Source organism: Xenopus laevis, chromosome 1L (assembly GCF_017654675.1).
Source record: "Xenopus laevis strain J_2021 chromosome 1L, Xenopus_laevis_v10.1, whole genome shotgun sequence".
Lineage (NCBI taxonomy): Eukaryota > Metazoa > Chordata > Amphibia > Anura > Pipidae > Xenopus > Xenopus laevis.
In genome coordinates, this window is record NC_054371.1 from 20,854,906 (window position 1) to 20,875,467 (window position 20,562).

Consider the following 20,562-nt stretch of genomic DNA (forward strand, 5'->3'; position numbering starts at 1 on the left):
GCTGAGCAGGAAAGCACCCGCAGACACTTTTTGCTTCAGCAAATTAAATTTTTTTCTGCTAGGCCTTCCCCAGGCTGAACAGCAGGGGCGCTCCATGTACACATCATATAAGTAGTGTAAAAACTGTTAATAACTTGAAATAAAAAAAGAATTACATTTAAAATGTGCTCAGTTATATGTAGAGTATAGATACTCATTAAAATGTGTCTTTTTTTACTACTTTTTTTGGAGGGTTTCTGTAATTGTTACGGTGTGCAAATTTTGCCATGTCTTAGTCATTACTTAGAGGAGAGTTAATTTTAGAGCAGAATTGACAGAGTCTGTAACTTAATTTTCTCCTACAGAGAATATAAGGTATCCTTTAATTCCATTGCTCTACAGTGACATCTAAGACCTAACAATCCTGAGTAGCCCTCATTGTCATGTTTATTGTAGATGGGTAGGGAGTGAAGTTTTCCCCGAGTTTAGCATGTCCAAAATTGTCGGACTATTGAGATACAGACACACTAAACTTAGAAATGTTTAACAAAAAGGGGTGGGGTTTTAAAGGGGAACTAAAGCTTAACTAAAGAAGTAAAGTGTGCTTCTGTACCAGCCCAAGGCAACCACAGTCCTTTAGCAGTAAAGATCTGTGTCTCCAAAGATGCCCCAGTAGCTCCCCATCTTCTTTTCTGCTGATTCACTGCACATGCTCTGTGCTGCTGTCACTTATTGGGCTTAGGGACCCACTCACAATATACGGTACACATAGAATAGAAATGTCACAATATAAGGCTGATTAATAATTAATACAGATAATTACTACATGGCAGCACAGAAACCAGTGCAATTAGCATCAGAATTTAATAATCAGCCCTGTAGCATCAGCTTATATTACAGGGGAACCTCATTTTCTGCTGGATAATTAGTGGTGACCCCTAAGCTTAGCTTCTCAACAGCTGCTCAGAGCCCACTGAGCATGTGAGTGTCACAGACACTTTCCAAGATGGTGACCCCCTGTGACAAGTTTGAAGTCCTAGATCATTGCTGCTATTGACAAGCTGAAACTTTAGGTGCAGTAATAAGTTCAGTATATAATATATTTTTAGCCATTCATTTTTAAGCTTTAGTTCTCCTTTAATTCCATGTTTTCTCATCTTTGCTCACATACGACATACAGTGTGACTCTAAATTCTGGAAACAAGGAGGCATGGTTGAATGGCAGAAGTGACACCAGAGCCAACTCCTTGGCATAATATCTGAACACTTACCCTGGAAAACATAGTATGGCCTGTAGCAAAATGTAAGATTCAAACTTTTTTTTACACAGAGTGAGTGTAAAGTGATTTGGGCCCTGTTGTTCCAAGCTTGCTTCAGGTCGTTCAGGTTAGAGGGGTCTCTGCATTACTCCTTATCTTCTCTAAAGTCAGCTGTTTATCAGCTGCTGAACAGCTGCAATGCCTGCAACCCTTCCCTGTTTCTGAACTACAACTCCCAAGTATTCCCTTCAGCTGTGTTTGGGTATGGAGAGCCGCTGAACAGCTACGAGAAAGGGAATCAGCTACTTACGAAACTCATGTGTCTTGTAGGACACTTGTTCCAATCCTAATTGCATCTAGACCCCATGCCATAAGTAGAAAACAATGTACATGAATACCAGTAAATACATTCTCCCCCACATACAAAATATCTTCCACCACCAACTCCCCACCCAAAAAATAATAAATTATTCTTCAAATACTATTAAACATGTTTTATTTTGATATTGTCTCTTTACAACAATGGTCACTTATTTAATAAAAGGCGCCTTGGCGCCGTAATCCATAGCAACCAATAGGATATTTGTTTATAAACAGATTATTCATTTTAATTACATTGCCCCAGATGATGCTGGACTACACATTGTTCCTACATGAAAAGACACATGGACATTAGCGAATGTTTGTTTTAAGTATTCACACACAGGCTTGAGGCAGCCATTTTCCTCTGTCGGTAATAGGAAGTAGTAGGGGCAAAATGGCTGCTTCCAGCTGAATAAAACTAGCAAGACGGTACATTCTAGATTATAAAGCTCTCAAGCACAGCCCAGCAGGAACGGAGCACTAGCAGGTCACTGATACGGCCGAGGTATGCTTCACTAGGGTTATACTTAAGCAAGCTTTATTGCAGACACGTGAAAACTGAAGTGGAGAAACATATTTCCATGTCAGGGGTGGGGGCTGTAGACTTTGACACATTCCAGCAGATGTCTGGGTGCCCATATTCCAAACAATCCAGTTTACTCACACACTGCTAAGAATGTGTCCCATTTCAGACTGGGGGCAGCCATTTTTGACAATATGACTTCCTGTAACAAGGAGCTGAGAGGAATTTTATACAATTTTATGTGACACTTAGCACCTGGCCACCATATGAGGCGGAGCCAAGGCAGACCAACTAGAATTTCACTGCAATCAAGTCTAAAGGCTGTGCCCTCGCTGGTCTCACATTACAGTCTCAGGAGAGGTTCTGCCATTACAAGGGCAGATGAGGATTGTGTATGGCGGGTTCTGAGCAAAGAAAGTCCAGGCTGCATAACTCTGAGGTCAAAGGAGTGGAGAAACAAACACCGGCTACAAACTGCCCTGGAGGCTGGATGCTATTTCACTGCAATGCACAGCATAAACAGTTTTGTTTGGATAATAAACAAACATTAAACCTGTATTCATCTACAGGCTCATGTCAAGCCTCTTTCAGACTCAGACAAGAAAGGGGCCTCGTGTGCAGGCAGAGGTGGATACCATTCCAAAATATAAATACCAATGGTAAATATCAAGCAGCCATACCATAAAAAAGATTAACCAGCTGGGAAAGCAGGATCATAAATCCTTGCTCCTCATAACAGTCATGAGTAGTAGCAAGTACCCTTTTGCATGGTTTTCCAGAATAAAGAGCAGTGAATACAGCTGCTGTATGATGCAGCATTTACACCAGCTCTGTGCTAGACCTGTATTCAGGCACCTCAATGTAGATGATGAACAGAGGTGCAGCTTGTGCTAGGCCCACGATATGCTTACAGTCTGATTGACAGGGTGCATGGATACTACAGGTATGGTATTTATTAGCTGTAATGCTTGGAGACCTGCAGTTTTTGGATAAGGTCCTCAGCTTTAAGGCTCCAGTTGCATCAGCCAGGGCATTTCAATTACCATCAAGGGGGGCATTTTAAAGGAAATCTATACCCCTCAAACAATGTAGGTCTCTATAAAAAGATATTGCATAAAACAGCTCATATGGAAAACTCTGCTTCATGTAAATAAACCATTTTCATAATAATATACTTTTTTTAGTAGTATGTGCCATTTGGGTAATCATAAATAGAAAACTGCCATTTTAGAAAATAAGAGGAGCCCTTTGGGATCGCATGATTCACGGGGCACACAAACATACCAAACAAACCATACATGTTAGGTCACATGAGCCAATTAACAGACAGACAAGAGTTCTGTTTTTTGCTTCTAGACTTCTTCCTGTTACAGTCAGAGCTGCAGTATTTCTGGTCAGGTGATCTGAGGCAGCACACAGACCATCACAAAATGGTGGCTCAAGGCAAGAGATGTAAAAGGGCGATATTTACTTAAATAAATATTCCAGCTTGGCAAGATTCTTTAATATGCCACTTAATTTGAGATAAACTCTGTTGCTCAAGTATTCATTTTGGGGGGTATAGTTTTCTTTTAAATTAAAAAAATGGCAGACATATTTTGCAGCTTTCTGCATAATCAACCCAATGATATACAGTGCTGGCATAGTCAATTCATAGCTTGAAAGCAGCAGCCCAGCGGCCGCCAGATTCCTCGCCAGATTCCCACATCCCACTGGGGACTATCCACTTTGTTCACTTTAATTACAGAGGTGAAGTCTCCCATCTGGTTTAGCCATAACCTGTGATTACCTTGCCCCTGCTTCTCACTGGGACGACTGGTCTGCCTTTGTAGTAAATGCATAAAGTACACCAATCTGCCCTATACCTAAAGGCCTAGGGTTTTTTTGTACCCAAACCGGGGGAATTTGTTCAAAACAACTGCTGCATATTAAAACATTTTTGCTCTTGAAAAAAAAAATTAAAAAGGAAATGGAAAAGAGAAGTTTTTCGGTAACAGATAAAGATTTTTTTTTTTGTTCTTTAAATTTTATTCTTCTATTTTTGTCTACCGGATAAAGCTGTTTGAAGCAAGCTGCAGAACACATGGGTCTGAGGTTAAATCATGCCACCAGGCAAGAGAGACTTATTTAAAAGAATACATTGAAAGAGTAGTTTACCTTGAAATTAACTCTTTGTGTATGTTATAGAATGACCTATTCTTAGCCACTTTTCCAAATGGTCTTCATTTTTATATGATTTTTTTTCATAAATATGATTGATGGGGCTCGCTGAACCCAGCAACAACAAGATGTATTGTTCTCCGATGCTACAATTATTGTTATTTATGTTTTCTGTTCAGGACCCCTCCAACGCATCTTCCATTCTGTCAATCAAACCAGACAGCTAGGGTACATGGACACTAGCAACAAAATAACTACAAAAATGTCAAATTGGAGAACAGCTGAATAATATACGGAACCTTTCTCCAGGTTACTTGCAACTGGCACACCTTTCATACGGGAACAACTAGTCTTTACTGTTCTTTTCTTTGTGAAACCACCTCAAATATTTATGAATGCAACAAAGACCTGCCGCACAGAAACCACAGGTTTTCCTTCATACGGTAACGTTGCTTGTGATATGACAGTATGGTTGGCGGTATTGGTACTGCATTGCCTACAAGCAATACTGGGCCTCATTTGATCAAGAAACTGGTAAATCCCCATTGTTTAGTGGAGGGCTTGCAAAAGCAGAAGGAAGCTGCCGGAGTGCAGGCCACAAGCAAGCATTACAGCACGTCCTTTCTGGAATGGATATCGCTGAGGCACGCATGTTTGTACATTTGCATTAGGTAATGACACAATATGGAAATCTGTGGTTTCTAGAAATTTCATCAGAACAGCCAGCGCAACCACAGCTATAAGGCGGCTCTAAAGCAGGATGGGAAGACTCATTTCTTGCTTGCTTGCTTGATACCAGTTGCTCCAGATATGAAATAATCGGATATTATACAGTTATTGGTGCAACACGTTTGCTACATGAGCACGCATTGACTACTGGACCCAACTCCCAGAATGCACTGGTGAGCCAAGACTGTAGCCACACTATGCTGGTGTCCATAAGATATCATAAGGTATCTCTATGCGATGAAAGTCTAATATGGCTTTTATGTTCTATAATGGGAAAAATTACATTATCTTCATATTAGGGCAGAAGAAGTTGTAAGTAAAGCTGGCCATAGATGTTGAGATATTTAAAAGATCCGATCCTCATCGTGAGACCATAATTTTCTCGGAAAGATCGTACGAATTGACGATCAACTAAAAAGACCAATTTGCCAGGAAAACAAAGGGGAGCTGCCTGCTTGGCCCTGCAAACAGATACATTGCACTGGGACCGACAAAGATTTTTTAACCTGGCCGATCAATTTCATGACACGTCGGCCGAAAAATTGTAAGATGTACGATCGTTCGAATCCCACTAACCGCACAATAATTTCGAAGGATTGGTCGGACTTCGCTAAAATCGGTCGTTCGGCAAGAAGAATCGTCGCGTCTATGGGGAGCTTAATACACAGCCACATCCAATCTGCACAATGGGGGTTCCCCAGCAGCCTGGAAAAGGCTCTTATAATCCATCAGGGCTGTTTATGGAAAAAATCATTCCCCAGAGACAGAAAACATGAGTGCTAGTTAGATCCACTCATTTCCCCCTGACTAATTCCCACATTAGTGCAAACAGTTCCGTTTCAGTCTGCCCTCAGGGCAGGCCTACCCTGAAAATCTTGCCATTCACTGAAATTACTACACGTGTTCTTACCACTTCTGGTGGCAGGCACTCCCTTGTGTCACCAATACTTTCTCTTTAAAGGGGGGAAGCTTGTAGAGAATTAAAACAGACAGAAGCCATTGCTATTAATGCACGGCCATTTGGCAGGTCTATTCCAGGACTTATTCAGAATCAGTTGCAACGGTCACATATTTAGAATGTTTCTGGGAGCTTATTGTTGGGAGACGAGGCTGAGCAGAGCCATAGGTACACAGTACATAGTAAGTCCATCAAGTTCAACCTCAAGCAAATCCAACCTAACTTGTTGGTCCAGTGAAAAAAAAAATGAGAAAAGCTGTCTCCAAGTATTTTCAGAAGGTTATAAAAAAAAAAAATCTTTGTTGGCTTCAAAACGGCAATGGGACCTGTACGGTGAATCAACATTGCACTATAAGTGTAAATGTTGGTAATAATTCTTCTCGCTTTCCTATCAAAAAAAAAAAATCATGCAACCCTGCCTTGAAACGTTCTACTATATCCACCAGTACAAATTTACCAACAGTTCTATTTGAATTAGGCATGGGCAGGGCAGTCCAAAAGGCGTAGGGCATTCAGCCTATGGGGGGTGGACGATGAGAAACTTCTAAGCAGACCCCTCCATGCCTGTGATTTCCCTGTATGTTCCTACAAAATATAAGAGACCCTGACCTAGTCTTACTAAAGCTCGCCATAGATATATTCATATTTTGTCGGCTAATGATAATATCTCTGCATGTATTGCTTGTCTGATATCAATGGGCGCTTGTCACTAGTATTTGTTGGACTTAACTTTCGTTAAGTCCAAGTTAAGTTTTATTTGTTTATTTATAATTTACTTAAAATTGAGGTTTCACTGTATGCTACCTGCAGATAAGGACTGAGTATGGAAAACATAAGCACCTAGATCTGATAGAGCTGTATCTACAAGATTGCTTGGAATGTTAGAGTGGAATGTAAGGGAAGCAGCAGTTTTATTTTTAACTCTCTTTAAAAGGAAAAATAAAAGGACTGGGTAGGTTTATTCAGCCATGATAATTGGTGCCTATAAAGCAATGGTATGCCATGAAGCCACAAATAACTTTCTCCCGGTGCTTCCCAGAGGAAGAGATGAAAGTGGACATGAGATACTGGTTTGTAGGTGGCAATTTGGTATAAAAACCATATAAACGAGAGAGAGAGCACAAGGCCCTAGCAGGGGAGCAGATACAAAAGAAAAAAGGTCCTTTTTTAATATTGTCTGTACTTTCTGAATGCGAAATATAGGTGAAAAGTCTTCCTATAGAACTGGATTTGGCAATGATATAAATACATGCATAAGCACAACTCCTGGGTGCTTCTGAGCTGGCTGGGAGTTCAGAAACTGCCTAGAAATTAAAATGGCTGCCCAGTCAGTGACTTCGGTCTACTTGCTACTGTGATTTGAAAAGTATATATAGTAAATAAAGTACCCCCTCTCGTAAAATATAAGGGTATTACAAGTTACCGAGGAACTCTGAGGTGACTTCTAGTTTGCTCATATTTTGCAACAGGGGGTACTTTATTTAAAATGACATCACTAAGCTCCGATTATAACCGATGACATCACTAAGCACCCTTTAGAAGGATCTAATTTACAGGATATTCAGCAGAGAACATGCTTTATAAGCTTTATGACAGGTTGGAAGCCTTTGCTCTACATTTGATTAAAGTAGAAGGAAAGGCTACAATTAAGTATGCTTGATCCGTAAGTTCTATATAAATATACCAGTAAACCCTCAAAGTAATGCTGCTCTGAGTCCTCTGTCAAAAGAAACACTGCATTTCTTTCCTTCTATTGTGTACTCATGGGCTTCTGTATCAGACTTCCTGTTTTCAGCATAAACCTCCAGGGCTTGGACTTGCTCAGTTTGCTTCTCTCTCCCTCTCCTCCTCCATTTCCCCCTCCCTCCTCCCCTTCCTGCTGTAATCTGAGTCCAAACCTATAAGTGAACAGGGAGAGGCAGGAAGTGGTCACACCAAGCTAATATGGCAGCTGCTATCCTAAACAAACAGAGAAAGCTTATAGAGCAGTTTACTCAGGTATGGTAAAGCATTCTACAGAATAAATATATAGTGTTATAGCTTGCACCATTGTGGCTAATCTACAGGTATAACTGTTTCGGTTCAGCACAAATGATAATGATGTTTCGGTAACATTCCTTCTCCTTTAAGATAATGACTTAGCGGAGCAGGTTTTGAGACCTTTTAGTTAATTCCATTTAGAAAAAAGGATTCAATTAGTCACATAATGGCACAGCTTAGTGTGACCAGTGCACTGATGAAAGCCAGAACTTCTAATATGGACACCGCTGGATAAAAGCACTTTGCTGAACTTGGTGCAATCAGGGCTGAATTCTGCCCCAGGTATAAGGCAGAGATAATGTTGCCTGCCAGAAGAGAAAAAAGGAAATTTAACCTCAATTGGGTGAGGAGCTCAATAGCCTAAACTGAGCCCATATTGTCATACAATGGATCAAACCGGGTGGGACTAGAGACTTCTGGCAAGGTCAAGCAGCTGTCTTAAAAACTGAAGTATTCATAAGGCAGAGTTTGTGTGCCGACACTGAAACACTAGATGTTCCTTGGCTGACATTTCCATTTTTCTGATAAAAGGTGAAGAGTGGCAGCTGGGCAAACCCTCTGCAGCGTTCCCTATGCTGCGGGACCAGCGTAAATCGTCAGGGGACATTTATTTTTTTAGAATGCATCCACTATTTTTTAAGAATGCAAGAGAATGATGGGAAACCAGACAGCCCCTGCTGAATAGTCACAATGGTACGGCTCTGTTAGTCCACTTCAATAAGATGGAACGTGATCCTACTGGCCCCTTTTCTTTAATCTTCAAAATACTGTCTCCCCTACAAAGCTTCATGCCAATCACCAATGTTATTTTATCCCTTTAAAGGAGACACTGTGTAAAAAATAAGAACGTACCAGTATGTTATACTCATTTAGAAATAGAAGAATTGTGCTTAAAAAAAGTAGTGTTTCAGGCTGATTTATTGAATATTTCTGCAAAAACCCCAATAATCCCTCCCTTCTCTTCCTCCCTGAATTCCCAGGCTGTGTTCCCGGCCCTGTAGGACAGGAACCAATCAGCAGCTAGCAGGACTTGATAGGGAACCGAAGCCTGTCTGTGCTTGTGTGACTGCATGACTGTGATTGGCTGTCCCCCTCCTACTGTGCTTCTGGCAGGGAGAGTTAGGACACGCCCACCCCTAATTTGAAACACAGACAAGGACCAGAGAACATCTTTAGGGAGCTCCGATAAAGGGGCTATTTTTAAAGATAATATTAATTCTTAGCACCATGTAAAAGCAACACCATATATTACTCATAATTGCCTACAAAATTTGGGTTTTTTCATTTATCCTATATGGCTCCTTTAAATATATATTTTTAAACCTCTTGCCTGCCAGGACTCTTACTTTGCTGCCAGATAACTTCGCAGGTGAGCTACAGATGGCACCCCTGTCAAGTACATCTGAAATGCTGGGAGTTGTAGTTTCCAGCAAGGTGGAGCAGAGTAGTATAGAGTATTCCTAATCCTAGTGTCCATTATTATAGGGCACTTATTCAAATAAATGCATATGAGAGTTAAATTGTTCTGGTTTCAGTGATACACTTACCGTATATGTCCTGTATATAAGCCAAGTTGTAGCCTAGCACCATAGCAAAGTGATGGAAAGAGACGTTAGCCTGATAACAACCTTGGGTCACTGGGCACAGGTTGCTAGGTGTGGTGTTAGAAAAAATAAGCCTCCATCTGAGCAGATCTCAAGGCGCTAGAATATCTAGTGTAACGTGTATAGCAAAGGTCCCATTCTTTAGTATTTTGCTCAGAGTAGAGTCCCGCGCGGAACCAACCCCGCAACCCGCATATTCACCCACTTTGAACGGCTACCAGACCCTTAAATACAACTGCCTTATCCGCAACCCGACTCGCCGACCACCATCAAACCGGAAGTGATGTTGTTGCAAACCGGAAGTGGCATCATCAAACGTGGCCAATAGTTGAGAGGGATGGGGACAGAAGCGTGCCGTGTGATTTAAGAGTGCTGTGCCGGAAGCCAGATGGGAGTGGAACGAAAAGCTGCAGACCTGACCCGCGTCCTGCAGACCCACATCTATACCCACACCTGAAAAGACTTCCCTCATTCCACAGGGTACCCGCTTTTTTTTGTGGGTACCCGACCTGCTGCAGGACTCTAGCTCAGAGTCACAGCTCACGTAACAGTAAAGGTAAAAGGCAAAATGGCAAGGAATATTAAAAATAAATGTGCATTTTACACACTGTCATGGTAGCAACAATTGTTATTTGTCGTGTATAGAACATCAGAGCAGCAGTTCAGTGATGCTTTACAGCTGAAATGCTATGGTTCCTGTTTTTCTCCTTCTGCCCCACAGGGTATTCCGGCCCCTGCCCTACACTATGCAAATGTGGGGCATATTATTGTGGTTCATGCCTATAACTCACAAACCACAGGACCCCCCACTACAAGCAGTTCAGCCCTCACCCAGACTAGTTTCGGTTTCTCTGCAGACTGTTTTTACTTGTACAGCACAGCGCTCACTCACCCCTGAAGGTAAAGTCAAACAGTGTACCTATCTCTAAGCCATCCAACACAAATAAGCCCCTAGTACCTTGAAAAATTAGCTGGAAAACAAAGGTCTGGACTCGCTCCTGCCACTGTTCTTTCAGTAAATAAATATTGAACTAGAGATTGAGAGTCAAGTTTCGACAAGTCAGTAAGAATGACACTCGATGGATTCCAGCAGGTGAACTCCCTTATACCAGCTCACTGGGCACAAGAAGAAATCAAAGGCTTTTTATGAGAGCTGAATGTCCCTTTCTCCCCTCTGGCTCTGACTTTATGTAGCAGAAATCAGCAGCAGTGCACAGTCGCATGTATGGCTGCCTTCTGCTACATTGTTTCAAGAGACAGAGGCAGCAGTGCAGAAAGGGAGAGACACTGCTTCTAATTGTAATTACATATATACAGGTATGGAACCTGTTATTGCAAATGCTTGGGACCTGGAGCTTTCTGGATAACGGATCTTCCTGTTATTTGGACTTTTATACCGCATCAGTTAATAGTGCTGCTTCAGCAGCATTCTTCACTGAAAGCCTTTTTTCAAAAGAGCAAACAGATTTTTTTAGATTTAATTTTGAAATCTGACATAGGGCTAGACATATTGTCTGTTTCCCAGCTGCCGCCAGTCACGTGACTTGTGACTCTGTACAGCAAGTTGAAGTGATATTACCCCTCCCTTTCCTCGCCAGCAGCCCAACAACAGAACAATGGGAGGGTAACCAGATAAAAGTTCTCTAACACAAGATAACAGCTGCCTGGTAGATCTAAGAACAGCACTCAATATTAAAATCCAGGTCCCACTGCGACACATTCATTTACATTGAGTAGGAGAAAAAACAGCCTCCCAGAAAGCAGTTCCATCCTAAAGTGCCGACTCTTTCTGAAAGCACATGACCAGGCAAAATTACCTGAGATGCACCTACACACCAATATTGCAACTATAAAATACACTTGCTGGTTCAGGAATTAAATTTTATATTGTCAAGTAAATTATTTGCAGTGTAAACAATGTAATTTAGAAATTAAAAACGACATCATAAAAATCATGACAGAATAAACCCAATAGGCTGGTTTTGCTTCCAATAAGGATTAATTATATCTTAGTTGGGATCAAGTACAAGCTACTGTTTTATTATTACACAGAAAAAGGAAATAATTTATAAGAATTTTGATTACTTGGATAAAATAAAGTCGATGGGAGACGGCCATTCCTTAATTAGGAGCTTTCTGGATAACAGATCCTATAACTGTACCTTTAAATGTGTAATGGATGTTTATTGGAAAGTCGATTAGTTTCCACATTCTTTCACTATGGAAAACTTTATTATTGGGTTTAAAGGTTAGGGGAGTGGGCCATAGCTAGGATTACTCCCATGAACAGATTGCTTGTTGCAGCACAAACCTCTCATGGAATGATGGGAGCTGTAGTGCAACAGCTGGAGGGAAACCATTTTCGCAGAAATGCAGATTTCGATAATATCCATTGCTTAAGCCTGTCACATGTTTATTTGGTGCAAAACATTTGTTTCCCAATCACCAGGGTGTGGCTGTGTTACACTGCAAATGCTGTATAAGGAATGATTTAAAAGATAAATATATATGATAAATCTTTTCTCTAAAAATGCACCGGGAGAATTTCCTGTGGATCTGACCCCAGGTATCTACAGCAGGAAGGGATTGTTGGCAGAGGGACCCAGCTATCTCGACAGCGACTAATTTATTGCAATGGAAAACGTTGCCACTCACTATAAACTGCATTTATTTCCCACCCCAAGAGCTTATGATAAGAAAGGTTCATATCCTCATAAAACAAACAAAAAAAAAAAATATTCCGAGATTTAGTTGGCTTTGGATTAGGCAACTGTCACATCCTTTCCTACAATACTACTTAAAGGGGAACTATATTGAAAGTGAATAAAAGCTTCATCATACTGACATAATAAACTGAATACAATCAATTAAATATTTTGCATTCTCAGCATCGGTTTCTGTTCTTTCTCTCTTCACAAAGCAGTTGGGTGTCAGATACCCATTGACAGTTAGATCCAATATATCTTATAGGGGGGCTCTTTTCCTAGCAGATGAATTAGAGCTCACTCAAATAACTGATTCCAGTATAAACAAAATCTAACAAAATAACTGCCTTTTGCACAAATCCTGCATGTAGAGAGACATGATGTCTGGTGATTTTAATAGAGTGAGCTCCAATACATTCTAGGCAAAAAATAAGATATATTGGATCTAACTGTCTGAATACCTGAATAACTGAATATGACCCCCAACTGCTGCATGAAGACAGAATGAAGAGAAACAGATGCTGAGAGAGGGAGAGTGAAGATAAACTATTATTTCAGAAACAGTACAGAATATTTAATTGTTTATATTTAGAAAACTTCTTATTTCAGTATGCTGAAGCTTATATTAAATTTTCCTTTTCGCAATAGTTCCCCTTTAAATCTATGTATTTCGGTAAGTGTAAACAATGGCATTCCGGAATCATTCCAATAAATGACCTTGCAAAGCTATACTGTGATATTGAGAATACTCGCTGTAGCGATAGCCACTTAGCTACCAGGAAAAGGCTCAATGAACTCACAAAAAGTGAAATAAACACTGCAACTTGTCCAAAGCTGACCTGACATAATATTAAACAGAGATTTAGTGATATCTATCTATTGGCTAATTTAGCAGATTACAGAATGCAAGCTTTCAGGACTAAATTAGCCAATAAAGATATTTCGGGCAAATCTCCAATTCCTTTGTGAAAGATTCGGCTGAATACCGAACCCTAACTTGCATTTGCATATGCAAATTACGGGTGAAAGAAAAAAAAAAGTGGGAAAATATTTTTTATTTCTATGTTTTGTGATGAAAAGTCACGTGATTTCCCTTCCCGTCCCTAATTTACATATGCAAATTAGGGCTCGGATCGGCCAGGCACAAGGATTCGGCCGAATCCTGGCCAAATCCCGAACCGTATCCTGGATTCGGTGCATCCCTACTTGTATTCGTTTTTTGATCATGGCATCATTATATTATAGCTGATTAGAGAACAGCTTACCCGTGTCATTTTGAGAAAATCCAAAGATGGCCGAGTCCATCGGACGTCTTCGTCGCGCCTGCGTTTTAGCCGCGTTTTCCTTTCGTTGAGGACACATGGCTGGGAGCGGCATCTCAGCAAGCCCTGGCGCCGCCGGAGCTCTGGAGTTGAGGTGGGTGTGCTATTGGCTGAAGGCGAAAGATCGGCATTTTCCGTAACGTGCTCCTGAGAGAGGGAGAAGCGTCTCCTCGGATTGAATTCACTGGGCTCCGCAGAGTTCCAGCGGACGTTCGAAATGGTGCTTCCTTCGTTACAATCTACAAAGCCGCTGCTAGCTGATGATGGCCTCTGGACTGGGGACGTGTCGCAGTTGGAGGCTGCAAAGATGTTTTTGACTGGATTTTGTTGGAGGCTGATGCTTGTGCTTCTCTGAAGGTTGCCCCCACCGTGACTGTTGCATCGCTGCAAAGTCGTGCTCCCGCCACTGTTGCATCGCCTTTTTGATACCGGAGTCCACACTTTGGAATTGCCAGGTTTCCAGGGAGACCGACAGCGGGACAGTTCGTCTGGCTCAGACAATGACCTGCAGTGTCTTTTTGTAGGGGGTGCCAGCGGCTGCCCAAAGCTGTCATTTAGAGTCAGTTCACTTATCCACCCAGAGACCTTGGCTGCACTGGACGACTCATTTTGCAACTGCCGACCGTAGCTGCCCGAAGTGCCTGCACCAAAGGGGCACGTGGAGAAGGAAAAGATCGAATTCTTGTTCACCTCATTCCTGATTGGATATGTCCCGTTGAGGACTTTCCAAGGGCTGTCTTCTATATAGGAGAAGAGAAATGAAAAAAAAGAAAACAAGAAAAAGAACATTACAAACCAAGCAGTGAACATATACAGCCTATGAGGCTTCTACAAATAAAATGTTCAAGCATCAGAGATCAACTGCCTGTAGGACCTAATTACTCTATGCCTGTTCTTAAAGGGGAACTATCGCGAAAACGGAAAAATTATATTTGCTTCCGCATACTGAAATAAGAAGCTTTCTGAATACAATCAACTAAAAATTCTGTACCGTTTCTGAAATAATCAAGTTTATCTCCACTATCCCTCTCTCAGCATCTGTCATTCTGTCTTCAATCAGGAGTTGGGTGTCAGAAATTCGACAGTTAGATCCAATATATCTTATTTTTTGCCTAGAAGATGTATTAGAGCTCACTTTATTAAAATCACCAGACATGTCTCTCTACATGCAGAATTTGTGCAAAAGGCAGTTATTTTGTTAGATTTTGTTTGTACTGATATCCATTATTTTAAGTGAGCTCTAATACATCTGCTATATTGGATCTAACTGTCAATGAATATCTGACACCCAACTGCTACATGAAGACAGAATGAAGAGAAACAGATGCAGAGGGAGGGATAGTGAAGATAAACTTGATTATTTCAGAAACAATGCAGAGTTTTTAATTGATTGTATTTAGAAAGTTACTTCAGTATGAGGAAGCTTATATTAAAATGTAATTTTAGGGATAGTTCCCCTTAAACCATTCCATCAAACTGCATAATGGGAGCTGCCATATTGCTTGCCTTGTTTGAGACAAACAGTGCGGCAGATCCTTTCCATGGGGATAGATCTAAAGGACATTTTTGTGCAGGGACTCTTTAAAGTGAGTATAATTTGAAGATAAAGACAGGCCGGTACAGCTGTCTCAACCCCCCACCCCTAAAGCATATGTACGCGAGTGTTTCTTCCCTCCCAGCCGTTATGCCTGTATAGCAGGGGAGCTTTTACAATGCAAAGCAGCCTACAAGCACCCGAGGAGCCTGGGATTCGACAGTATTGTTCCAAATCCAGCAGACTCTCCAATTGAATTCCCTGGCCCCCTCTAAAGGGCATCTGATTTGCAACAGAAAAGGCTTTTTTTAGTACTCCGCTGGACACCTTTTGTTTTATTTAAAAACAACCAAAAAAAAAAAATTAATAAATCTGCTAAGGTTTTTTTTTTTTTTCTTTAAACTTACCATTGATTTCGTAAGGGAACAAGCAGGCACTTTTGTTCAGTTTCACAGATGGGTGCTGAAATTAACCAGAGAGAAGGGTTTCAGCACCATAGACATCAGAACATGGTGTGAAAGACACTCATCTTAAAACGTATCATGAACACAACAAAGCAGGAGATCGGGAGAGGGGGAAAAATGCATTTAAATGTTTATTGTCTTGTGCGGGTCGGATAAAACCAGCATGGAGTAGGCCCATTTTCTGTATTGTGCAAGCTTCAATATTCCAACCCATTTTGGAAAAAATAAAATCTCATTTCTTAGTGGTTAAAAAAATATCCTCTATTCTACAACCTTTGTTACCAGTAGGCCCCTGTTCTTGGAGACATAGGAGAAAATCAGTATGGCAGTTCCTATATTATATATACACGTGTATGTTTATTTATTTATTTTTTACACAGACATAAACCATTCGTAAACTGGCCATAGACGCAAAGATCCGATCGTACGAATCGAGGATTCGTATGATTTTCGGACAGTGTGTGGAGAGTCCCGACATTTTTCGTCCGGCGGAGATCGGTCGATCGGCCAGGTTAATATCTCTGCGTGTTTTGCCGATCGTACGATTTTCAGTGGGAGACTGTCACTAGCTTTTGTCGGACATAGAGGAGCCATTTTGTGGACACTGTTATTAAAGGGATACTGTCATGGGAAAAAAAATTTTTTTCAAAATGAATCAGTTAATAGTGCTGCTCCAGCAGAATTCTGCATTGAAATCCTTTTCTCAAAAGAGCAAACATTTTTTTATATTCAATTTTGAAATCTGAAATGGGGGCTAGACATTTTGTCAATTTCCCAGCTGCCCCAAGTCATGTGACTTGTGCTCTGATAAACTTCAATCACTCTTTACTGCTGTACTGCAAGTTAGAGTGATATCACCCCCCTCCCTTTTTCCCCCCAGCAGCCAAACAAAAGAACAATGGGAAGGTAACCAGATAGCAGCTCCCTAACACAAGATAACAGCTGCCTGGTAGATCTAAGAACAACACTCAATAGTAAAAACCCATGTCCCACTGAGACACATTCAGTTACATTGAGAAGGAAAAACAGCAGCCTGCCAGAAAGCATTTCTCTTCTGAAGTGCAGGCACACGTCACATGACTTGGGGCAGCTGGGAAATTGACAAAATGTCTAGCCCCATGTCAGATTTTAAAATTAAATATAAAAAAATCTGTTTGCTCTTTTGAGAAATGGATTTCAGCGCAGAATTCTGCTGGAACAACACTATTAACTGATTCATTTTTTTCCCATGAAAGTATCCCTTTCATTAAAACCTTGTATCATCTCAGAATCTTGTTTGTGCACCAGAATGGGGAACCTGATGTCCATCCCCATGCCCTGGCTACACAATTAAATGGTAAAGAGAATGGGGGAATGTTGGGAGAGCAGTGACATGTAGGAAGTGCTGAATGGAAAGTGAAAGTAATTGCCTAAAACAAAGAGGCGGGGCAGACAATATTTGATCGACAGCTTTCATGTTTAAATGAGTTTACAACAGCTATGAATGCTTTAATAAAAAATAGAAATTGGATTTCATATTTAATTTGAAAAGGACTTTTATTATACAGCTTTTTGTGTCTTAGTGACAGGTCCACTTTAAGCTGTAAATCAGTTTCCCCAAGAGACCGGTTTATCTTAAATTGTTACAATTGTTTCTTTGCTTCTCTTAAATTGTTACAAACTTATCTCACTGCACCTGGCACTTATTCTAAAGTCAATTAAGTTTAAGAAACTTTGTATCTTTTTCTGGCTGTTCCGTGCAAGAGATCAAAGAGAGTCGGGACATTTCAGTAACCATCCGGGACTGCTGATCGAGCTGTCAAAATTGGGTCTGTCCCGCGAAAAACAGGGCAATTGGAAGGTATTAAATCTGTGCATCGACCATGAAAAACAGAGGGACTTCAAGTCCCACAATCCATGGCTTTAAAATGGAGTAAAGTGAGGAAAGGGGTTAAATGACTGCCAGACTAAGAGAGGGTTGAGAAATGGTTACTGTGAGTCAGAGGCAGACTATAATACTATTAATGATAACGAGTACAATAAAAAGTAAGGGACATATTTCTCTGCAATTACTTAAAATAAATTACAATGTACTGCCCAACCTATGGCCTTCCAGTTGAACTACAAACCAATTCAATAGCTTTTAGTATAGACCTGAGGCCCTCTAGTGCATCCCCCCCACACTCCGCACAGCTGGAAGCATTTATTTCTGATCCCCCCCAACAAGACAATAGACCGAACAGCTTTCTATTATTTTGAAGTGGTGGTAAAGCACATATGAGTAACAAACTTCCTCGGTGAAACGCTTTCTGCTGCGCGATTATTTCAGAAAGTCGCCAAGAAAGATACCATTGTTCCAACGCTTCCTCTGCACTGATAGCCTTGTTTCTTTTCTTTTTGCTCCACTGGAACGTAAACATCCTCAAAATACACCCCTGTTTCTCTGTTCTGTTTAGAAAACCATTTAAGCACAAAATGATACCGGCGTTGCAACCTGAAATTCCAGACAAATTAACCCTCTGACTGTCAGATTTATATTCAATGCAATAAAATGGTCATGTTGTTATTAAAGGGATTCTGTCAAATAATTTACTCTACAATTTAAATTTTCATTCCGGAACCAGCAAGTATATTTTATTTTAGTTGTAATATTGGTGTGTAGGGGAATCTCAGGTCATTTTGCCTGGTCACGTGCTTTCAGAAAGAGCCAGCACTTTAGGATGGAACTGCTTTCTGGCAGGCTGCCGTTTCTCCTACTCAATATAACTGAATGTGTCTCTGTGGGACCTGGATTTTACTATTGAGTGTTTTTCTTAGATCTGCCAGGCAGCTGTTATCTTATGTTAGGGAGCTGTTATCTGGTTATCTTCCCATTGTTCTAATGATGGGCTGTTGGAGGGAGAAGGGAAGGGGGTGATATCATTACAACATGCAGTACAGCAGTAAACAGTGACTGAAGTTTATCAGAGCCACATAACTGGAGGCAGCTGGGAAACTGAAAATATGTCTAGCCCCATGTCAGATTTCAAAATGAAATATAAAAAAAATCAGTTTGCTCTTTTGAGGATTAGATTTCAGTGCAGAATTCTGCCGGCGCAGCACTATTAACTGATTTAGAAAAAAAACATGTATTCCCATGACGGTATCCCTTTAAATTTCAATCATGGTAGCTGCCTGTTGGGATTAAAGGAGATGGAATGCACTGTATAGAACTAAAGCTATATCCTCAGATTACGCATAATGCATATTTAAGGAAAAATAAACAAAATTAAAAGCCTACTGCTAAGCAAATACAGTGTCAGAGTGCATGCATCCAATACATAGATTATCATTTGTTTTTGGTGCCAGAGGCAGAGATGCAGGGTGTGCTAAAGGCTGCACAATCAGCTGACACCAGAGTCCAGTATTCTCTGTATCAGAGTCCAGAGTCTTAGCCATAACAACTGCAATAATCAGAATCCAGCCAAGTAGCACCAAGCAAAGTGCACAAGGTTTTTGGCTAAGGCGTGAAGTAATCCGCAAGCCGGTTTCAGCCCCTGACCAGTTCTTATCCTCTTCAGCATTCACGTCTGGAAGCCTGGTGTCTACTCTGGCGCAAACACACTCGACCAATTTTAGTAAAGAAACGCAAGACTTTGCCCTTTTTTTTTACCCTAAATCCGCTAATTGCGTTTGCGCCAGAGTAGAGAAAAGGCTTCTGGATGAGAAGAGAGTAGATTCTCCTAGCAGTCAGGGGGCTGAAATCGACCAGTGGATTTCTGCCCGGTCTAACCCCAGTCTATATTTCAATATTGTGAAAAAATTTAAAGGGGAACTCCGGCTTCCAAACCAAAGTTTGATGGAGAGGCCCCCATAACACAGAAACCCCTAATATATCCATCACCGTTACCGGTTTCTTCAAAAAGTATGAATAAATGGCATTTTCTATGCTGCAATCCAGCTGTTTAACAGTTCTACTCTTTCTGCATCATTTGAAATCCTGGCAGGGAAGGAGGGACTAAACACTGATGTTACAAATTGTAACAACTTCTCCGCAGCTTACAGACAGAATGCAGGAACTACATAACCCACAATGCATTGCACCGTGATGTTCCTTTCCTTTTTGAAATCACATGTGCAGGGAATTGTGGGGTTTGGAGGATGCAGGCTGAGGACAGATGGCTGTTGATACAAAGTAACAGTAGTCAGACAGCTCAGCAAAGTAGTCAGACAGATCAGGAGGAGAGCGGAGGCTAGGCTTAGGGAACTGTCCAAACTATTGAAAATCATGAAAAGCCTGCATATTTTTTAATTGATGTATATTGAAAAGTTGCTTGAAATTAAGTTACTTTTCAAAAAGCTTCTTAAGTTATGTTTTGTGGCATTCCCCATTAAAATAGATTTTAATTAATGATCAATGCTTTTCCCAAATATACAGGTTTGGGGTGAGGGGCGTCCCTTTTAGGGTTGGTGTCTGGGTCCTCTGATAATCCTGCAGTGTAAAAGTGGAATTTAGGTCATCACGGAGCACACACAGCCTTTCCTTACATGGGGACAGTATTAATGCCAATGGACTAAGTAAAGTAGGAAATTCTGTCTGTTTAGAAGTTATTTTGGCATCAGGTGAATGTGCCGATTGATAAAAACATGTGGATTTGCCAAAGTGCAAGTTTCAAACTCATAAAAAAAATGCTCTGGTCTTGGCGACTGGTTCAAGGCCAGTGATAAAATGATTATAGGGCAGTGACATTTCCGTGATGTCAATTGATTTTCCATATGTCCACCATATCAGAGGGATAAATTATACAGGTATGGGATCGGTTATCTGGAAACCCATTAACCAGAAACCTCCGAATTACGGAAAAGCCGCCTCCCATAGACGCCATTTTATCCAAATAATCGACATTTTTAAAAATAATTTCCTTTTCTCTATAATAATAAAACAGTCGCTTGTACTTGATGCC

At 40.9% G+C, this 20,562-nt stretch overlaps 1 protein-coding gene across 4 annotated transcripts in view; it reads right to left on the reverse strand.

Annotated features, from left to right (window-relative positions):
• The window catches only part of fam53a.L (family with sequence similarity 53 member A L homeolog), a 74,783-nt gene that overhangs the window by 16,209 nt on the left and 38,012 nt on the right, over positions 1-20,562 (reverse strand). For all 4 annotated transcript variants that reach the window (XM_041587534.1, XM_018227931.2, XM_041587539.1 and 1 more), the window contains exons 3-4: positions 15,584-15,638; positions 13,586-14,382 (exon numbers count right to left, since the gene is read on the reverse strand). In XM_041587534.1, coding sequence (XP_041443468.1) covers positions 13,586-14,382; positions 15,584-15,638 — 852 coding nt within the window. The remainder of the gene's footprint in view (positions 1-13,585; positions 14,383-15,583; positions 15,639-20,562) is intronic.